Below are 7500 nucleotides of genomic sequence, written 5' to 3'. Positions count from 1 at the left end.
CCTCTCAGCGAAGCTATTGGGAACAGCAGCAACGAGAGCGAGTCCTTAGCAGCAGCAGCAGATGCAGCAGCAGCTGCAGCAACAGCAGCTGCAGCGGCAGATGCAGCAGCAGCAGATGCAGCAGCAGCAGAGAAAACTGGCCTTGAGGCTTCTTCCCTTCTTACTCTGGGAGGGCACAGCAAGCGCAGCAAAAGGGGGCAGTTCGGACCATAGGCTGCTGCTGCTGATTTTGCTGCTGCTGCTGCTGCTGCTGCTGCTGCTTCTGCTGCTGCTGCTGCTGCTGTTGCTACTGCAGCTTTTGCTACTTTTCGTGTTCTAAGGAGATGGTAAAATTCGTGGCAGGAACAGCTGCGGTGGCTGTTGCAGCTGCAGCTGCAGTTGCAGCTCTGGGATTAGCAGCTGCAGCAGCAGCTGCAGCAGCTGCTGCTGCAGCAGCAGCTGCAGCAGCAGCTGCAGCAGCAGCTGCAGCAGAAGCTGCTGCTGCATTTCTTGCAGCAGTTGCTCCGCACTGAGCGGCTAGAATCAGGAGTATACAGAAACTGCTGAGTGCACACAATGCAGCCGTTCCTGATGCTGCTGCAGCAGCAGCACTTGCTGCTGCAGCAGCAGCACTTGCTGCTGTAGCAGCAGCACATTCTGCTGCTGTAGCAGCAGCACATTCTGCTGCTGCGGCTGCAGCAGCAGCACTTGCTGCTGTAGCAGCAGCACTCTCTGCTGCTGCGGCTGCAGCAGCACCTGATGCAGCGCACGTATAGGGAGAGCAGAGCAGCAGCAGCAGCAGCAGCAGCAGCAGCAAGACAGAGGAGCGCTCAGGTCTTTGCTTCGGACTCTGAGGACTCTTCCTAAGAACTGCTACGGCGCATTCTGGTGGCTTGCTGTTGCTGCTGCTGCTGTTGCTGCTGCTGCTGTTGCTGCTGCTGCTGTTGCTGCTGCAGTCTGTGCTTCGGCTGTTGCAGCTAGTGGCGTGAGTTGCTGGCTGAGGTTTTGCTGCTGCTGCGGGCTGTCTGCCTCGCTAGGGTTTAGGGTTTAGGGTTTAGCAGTGCAGCAGTAGGTGCTGGAGGTCTGGGGTTTAGGCGAGCCGCGAAGCAGCGGCTCCAGGGTTTAGGGTTTAGAGTCTAGGGTTTGCGGGAGGCTCTTGCTGCTGCAGCAAACCCCAGGGTCACCGCAGCAGCGGGGTTTAGCGTTGGAGAGTCCGCAGCAGCAGTTGGGGTGTACGTACACCTGAGTGCTGCGCTGCAACACGGCGTTTTAGTTGCTGCTGCTGGCACTTTTGTGTGTTTTAGCCACAAGAAGAAGCTGGGCGGAGGGAGTTTTGCTGCTGCTGCTGCGGAGCCGCGTTGAGGGCTCTCGCTGCTGCTGCTGCTGCAACAGACCCGCTGCGGCTGCGGCTGCTGCAGCGGCTGCTGCTGCTGCTGCGGGTGCTCCTGCGCCAACCCGGAGCTTAGACCGGGCTTTGGTGCTTTTTTTTATTTCTGCACTTATATTGAAGCAGTTATTGCAGCAACACTTCCGTAGGAATCGCCGCAGCAGCAGCAGCAGCAGCAGCGGCCGCAGCGGCGGCTGCAGCTGCTGCAGTTGCTGCTGCGAGCAGCAGCAACTGCCTCATCCCCCTTCACATACAGCACCCGAGGGTCTTTTCACCACCCCTGTGTCTTCCCTTCAGCGGCTGGCGCTTCTGCAGCTGCAGCAGCAGCAGCAACAGCTGCAGCAACAGCTGCAGCAGCAGCAGCAGCAGCAGCAGCAGCAGCGCAGAGCACGCCCGTTCATTTCCCCCTTTTTAGAAGCTGTTCCTGCGCGGAGTGTCTAGACGGCGTAGAAACTGCAGCAGCGCCAGCAGGAGCGAGAGCAGCAGCAGCAGCAGCAGCAGCACCGCGTGCTGCTGCTGCTGCAGTTCTCGCGGGGTGCAGCCGCGCCCGCCGGCCCTAGCCCTCTGCCTCCCCCAGCAGCAGCAGCAGCAGCAGCAGCAGCAGCAGGGACAGTGCCTGTCTCCCCAGTCTCCCTCAGCAGCACACGCTTCGCCGCAGCAGCAGCAGCAGCAGCAGCCCCGCCCGACCCTCATCGCAAGTCCCACCAACGCCCCCAGCAGCAGCAGCAGCAGCAGCAGCAGCAGCAGCAGCAGCAGCAGCAGCAGCAGCAAGATGGGGGGCCAGAGCAGCCGCTACGCCCTGGCGGGGGGCAGCAACTTGTCTCGGGAAAACTTAAAACATTATTTAAAAAAGTTCGACGGAGACGAAGTGGAAGTTCTCAAAAAAGTCTACAAGAGCCTCGCACTCCGCAGCGAAGCTCCGGGTGCGCCCCTGCTGCTGCTGCTGCTGCTGCTGCTGCTGCTGTTGCTGCTGCTGCTGCTGCTGTTGATGGTGGTGGTGGTGCTGCTGCTGCTGCTGTTGTTGGTGTTGCTGTTGTTGTTACCGGGGCAGTTGCTGCTTGTAGGGGTGCTGTTGCTGCTGTTGCTGCTGTTGCTGCTGTTGCTGCTGCTGTCACCGATGCTGCTGCTGCTGGTGCGGGTGCTGCTGCAGTTGCTGCTGCTGCTGCTGGTGTCACTGCCGCTGCTGTTGCTGCGGATGCTGCTACTGCTGCTGCTGCTGCGAAGCCTGTGCTGGTGTCCGTGCTGCTGCTGCTGCTGATGCTCAGTAGCGTCCTCTGGTTACTGCTGCTGCTTTTGCTGCTGCTGCTGCTGTTGCAGTTGCTGCAGCTACTGCTGCCAGGTGATGCGGTTGCTGCAGTTGGCTGCTGCTGCTGCTGCTGCTGCTGCTGGCTAGGTGCTTTTGCCTGCGTTATCGATGGTTCTCTGTGGGCATTTGTTGCGTTTTGTGCTGCTGCTGCTGTTGCTGCTGCTGCTGCTGCTGCTGCTGCTGCTGCTCAGGGATCGACAAGGAGACGTTCCTCCGCTACTTTCCCCTTCCAGGTCTCTGGGGAGAGAGACTTTTCCAAAAATTTGATTACAAGGGTATGCTGCTGCTGCTGCAGTTGCTGCTGCTGCTGCTGCAGTCGCTCCTGCTGCTGCTGCTGTCTCTGCTTCTGCAGTTTGTCTTGCTGCAGATGTTGCTGCTGCATTTGCTGCTGCCGTAGTTGCAGTTGCAGTTGCATTTGCTGCAGTTGTCGCTGCTGCAGCTGCTTGTGCTGCAGTTGAAACTGCGGGTGTTGATGTTGCTGCAGTTTCTAGCGCTGCTGCTGCATGTGCTGCTGCTGCTGCTGCTGCTGCTGCTGCTGTTGCTGCTGCTGCTTCCGTGCCTGTTCTATTTTCTTTGCTTTTCTTTGTCTGCGTCTTCCTGCCCGTTTTGGGATGCATTGAAGGCCCTCAGTTTCTGCCAAGGGTTTAGGGTTTAGGGTTTAGGGTTTAGGGTTTAGGGTTTATGTCTTTGCAGGAACTGGCAGTGTAGATTTGGAGGAGTTTCTTATCGGCATCGCCGTCTGTTGCAGAGGCACAAAAAGCGATAGAATGTTTGTGCTGTTTCAGGTGAGGGTTTAGGGTTTAGGGTTTAGGGTTTAGGGTTTAGGGATGCTGGCGCGTTTCTTGCTGCTGCGGGTTGCATTTAAAAGCTCTATCTGTCGTTTCTGCTGCTGCTGCATTCCTGCCGCTGTTGCTGCTGGCCCTGCCGTTCGTTTGCCTCCCGCTCCCAACACCGCTGCTGCTGCTGCTGCTGCTGCTGCTGCTGCTGCTGCTGCTGCTGCTGCAGGTATTTGACCTGAACAACGACGGTTATATTCAAAAGAGTGAGTTGATTGCGATGCTTTCAAACCTCCCGAATTTGGAGAACTACATTTCTGCCAGGCCCGCGGACACTGCAGCAGAGGAGCAGCAGCCGCAGCAGCAGCAGCAGCAGCAGCAGCAGCCGCAGCAGCAGCAGCAGCAGGAGACCAGCTGGACCCAAATTTCAAGCAGGGAGGGCCTAGACCCCGTCGATGAAGAGTCCGACAGCAGCGAAGCTTCATCTGTCTCCGATTTCTGCATGGGCCCTTTGAGCTACCCCACAGTGGCAGCAGCAGCAGCAGCAGGAGCAGCAGCAGGAGCAGCAGCAGCAGGCGCTGCAGCAGCGGGCGTGCCGGAGGCGGGAGCCGCAGCAGCTGCTGCAGGCGCGGCCGCGGGCGCTGCGGTGGGAGCCGCAGCAGCAGCAGCAGCAGCAGCAGCGACTGCAGCAGCAACAGCTGCAGCAGCAGCAGCGGCGGCGAAGAACCTGGAAGTGGAGGGCGTGCCGTCAGCAGCCCCGGACGCAGCAGCAGCAGCAGCAGCAGCAGCCCCAAGGACTGCAGCAGCAGCAGCACCGCCTGCAGCAGCCCCGGCAGCAGCTGCTGCTGCTGCCCCGCTGCTGACAGCAGCAGGCTGCACAGTGTCCGTGACGGCGCCCGACCCGGTGCCGCCGCCGGACCTGCAGCAGCAGCAGCAGCAGCAGCAGCAGCAGCAGCAGCAGCAGCAGCAGGGGGTGGAGGGGGACAGCGAGTCGGAGGACGGCGTGGGGGAGGGGAGTCTCCTTGCTGCAGCAAGCAGCAGCAGCAAAGCCAAGAAAAACCCGTCTCCTGTTGCGCAGCTGCTGATTGATATGGAGAAGGAGCAGCAGCAAGGGCCTTACCAGCAGCCTGCTGTTGACGTCGAGTGTGTTGCTGACAAAATCATCGAAGAATGCGAGGTGCTGCTGCTGCTGCTGCTGCTGCTGCTGCTGCTGCTGCTGCTGGAGCTGCTGCTGCTGCTGCTGCTGCTGCTGAAGCTGGCGCAGCAACTGCAGCGGCTCGTCCAGTGCGCGCCGCCGCGACCGGTGCTGCTGCTGCTGCTGCTGCTGCTGCAGTTGTTTGCTTCGGCGCCTACAGCCCTCTTCTGCTGCAGTGCTGCTGCTGCTGCTGCTGCTGCTGCTGCTTCAGCTGCTTTGCTGCTGCAGCAGTTGCTTGCTCTGCGCCACCCGCGCTCTGCTGCCCCGGTGCTGCTGCTGCAGCTGCTTTTGCTGCTGTTGCATCAGTTCCGCGCCTTTTCGCGTGCCGCTTTCGCCACCCGCCGCCTCTGCTGCTGCTGCTGCTGCTGCTGCTGCTGCTGCTGCTGCAGTTTGTGGAGCACGGGCGTTTGTCCTTTCCGGAGTTCAAGACTTGGTTAGAACACCATCCCGGAATTCTTTCCATGTTCACCGCGTGTCTCCACGAAGAAGTCTGGGGGCTGCAGGGCAACGCCCTCTACAGGTCTTCAGCCAACAGGTCCTGCTGCTGCTGCTGCTGCTGCTGCTGCTGCTGCTGCTGCTGCTGCTGCATAGGGAAGTAGTATTTGTTTTTATTTTAGTCTAGGGTTTGAAGGGATTTAAATGCAAATGGGAAAAGCAGAAAAATGGGCTGGGAGAAAACTGCGGATCTTGAAGAAGTCGGCAGACCCGGGGAAACCGCGCTGCTGCTGCTGCTGCTGCTGCTGCTGCTGCTGCTGCTGCTGCTGTCATTGATGATGGCGGTGATGGGTGAATGCGCACGTGGGTCTCTCAGTGGTTTTCGTGCTGCTGCTGCTGCTGCTGCTGCTGCAGGGGGAACAAAGGCATATTGAAGACAGGCTCTGGAGAGTTCAAAGACGCAAAAGGGATGAGGAATGCAGAAATCAGACAAGACCAATTTCAGAAGGTGCTGCTGCTGCATTTGCTGCTGCTGCTGCTGCTGCTGCTGTGTTTGCTGCTGCTGCTGCTGCTGCTGCTGCTGCTGTTGCTGCTTTCGCTCCTGCGATTTTTGCTGCCGCTGCCGCTGCACCATGCAGCTCTCCCCTCGTTGCTGCTGCTGCTTGCCCGTGCTGCAGCAGCAACAAGCGCTCTTTTGTTTGCTGGTGGAGCATGCACTGTTGCTGCTGTTGCTGCTGCTGCTGCTGCTGCACAAGCCGCTACGAGCGGTGTTGATGCAGCTCCTATGTGCTGCTGTGTTGGCGCGCACCCCCGTGCACACGCCGCCGCTGCTGCTGCTGCTGCTGCTGCTGCTGCTGCTGCTGCTGCTGCTGCAGGTCCGGCGTCTCTTCACGGGGCACCACGGAGGAGTGTCTCTCCAGTCGCGCATTTTGTCTCCTGCAAACAGAGACACGGGCTTTGTTCGTCAGAGGCCCTCATTTGCTGCGCTGGGGGCCCCCCTAGCAGCAGCAGCAGCAGCTGCTGCTGCAGCGCCAACTGCAGCAGCGCTGCCGAGTTCTGCGGGCACTGTAACTCCTCAGGCGGATCCAGCTGCTGCTGCTGCTGCTGCAGGAGTCCCGACACCTGCTGCTGCTGCTGGGTCGCTGAAAGCCGCAGCTGCCGCAGCAGCAGCAGCAGCAGCCGCAGCGGGGGTAGCAGCAGCAACGGCAGCCGCACCGTCTCCAGCTAAAACTCTTGTAGATGAAGCTCAGTCACAGCAGCAGCAGCAACAGCAGCAAGCAGCAGCAGCAGCAGCAACAGCGGCAACTGCTGCTGCTGCAGTCCAGCAGATAGCCGTCGCACCCGCCTCTGGCAAGCAGGCGGAGCCACCTCAAGCAGCAGCAGCAGCAGCAGCAGCAGCAGCAGCAGCAGCAGCCGGCACGCCTGCCCAAGTGCAGCAGCAGAAGCCCGCCGAGGGGACGAGCTCCTCAGGAGCGGGGCCAGCTGCTTCTGCAGCAACTACCCCAGCAGCAGCAGCAGCAGCAGCAGCAGCAGCACCTGGAGGGCCTCAGATTATTTCTCTTCCTTCTGTTTCTCGTGCTGCTGCACCCGGGGCTAAGATGGGCGAGCGCAGCTGCCTTGCTGCTGCCCCTGCAGCAGCAGCAGCAGCAGCAGGAGCAGCAGGAGCTGCCACAACGCCTCCTGCACTGACACCGGGAGGAGCAGCAGCACTGACGCCTGCGTCGGCAGCAGAGACAGCTGCTGACAGCAGCAGCAGCGGCAGCAGCAGCAGCAGCAGCAGACATTCCCGCGCGCCTGCTGCTAAGGGCTGCGACTTCGACAGGTCTCTGCGGCCGGACCTGGATGTGCATTTGCTGCTGAAGGGGCAGCCGACGCCGCTGCACCCGCGGCAGCAGCACCAGCAGCAGCAGCAGCAGCTGCTGCTGAAGCAGCAGCAGCAGCAGCTGCTGCTGCAGCAAGGGGACGGCGAGGTGGAAAGCCCCGCATATGTCTCCGACTGTGGGGCCGAGCTGGGGGCCCTTTCTTCTGTTGCTTCTTTGTCGGGGACTTTGGGGTCTCTAATTCGGGAGCATGCAGCAAAGGAAGCAAGTGCAGCAGCAGCAGCAGCAGCAGCAGCAGCGGGCGAGCAGGACCTGCATTCCTGCCCCAACTGCCACCGGCCGCTGCTGCTGTGTCCCTACTGCCTGGGCAGGTCGCTGCAGCTCAACTTGCTGCAGGGGAAGGTGGTGATTCAGTGCAGCAACTGCTGCAGCCAGGCGGAGGCAGCAGCAGCAGCAGCAGCAGCAGCAGCAGCAGCGGAGTCCCCCTGCGCGGCTGCGAGCGGCGCGAGCGCCTGCAGCAGCACGGCGCCGCCGCCGACGCCCCCGTGCGCGCCGCCCGCAGCAGCAACCACCACCAGCAGCAGCAGCAGCAGCAGCAGCAG

At 61.0% G+C, this 7500-nt stretch overlaps 2 protein-coding genes across 2 annotated transcripts in view; one reads left to right on the top strand and one right to left on the bottom strand.

Moving 5' to 3' along the window:
- ENH_00062520 (hypothetical protein, conserved) overlaps positions 1-213 on the top strand; it is a gene marked incomplete at both ends in the record, with an annotated part of 1701 nt that extends 1488 nt beyond the window's left edge. The window contains one exon of the mRNA XM_013582067.1: positions 1-213. This exon is cut by the window's left edge and continues 1488 nt beyond it. Within this exon, the coding sequence (XP_013437521.1) occupies positions 1-213 (213 nt within the window).
- Positions 214-5167: 4954 nt separating this feature from the next.
- On the bottom strand, positions 5168-6006 carry ENH_00062510 (hypothetical protein; the record flags this gene model as incomplete). The annotated part of the gene is made up of 2 exons (XM_013582066.1): positions 5168-5178; positions 5493-6006. The coding sequence occupies 2 exons, from the start codon at positions 6004-6006 to the stop codon at positions 5168-5170; spliced, it is 525 nt and encodes a 174-aa protein (XP_013437520.1).
- Positions 6007-7500: the final 1494 nt, after the last annotated feature.

The sequence above is a fragment of the Eimeria necatrix genome, genomic scaffold (assembly GCF_000499385.1).
Source record: "Eimeria necatrix Houghton genomic scaffold, Enh_scaff551, whole genome shotgun sequence".
Lineage (NCBI taxonomy): Eukaryota > Apicomplexa > Conoidasida > Eucoccidiorida > Eimeriidae > Eimeria > Eimeria necatrix.
The sequence above is the reverse complement of the archived record's forward strand: the minus strand, read 5'-3'. Positions and strand labels throughout refer to the sequence as shown.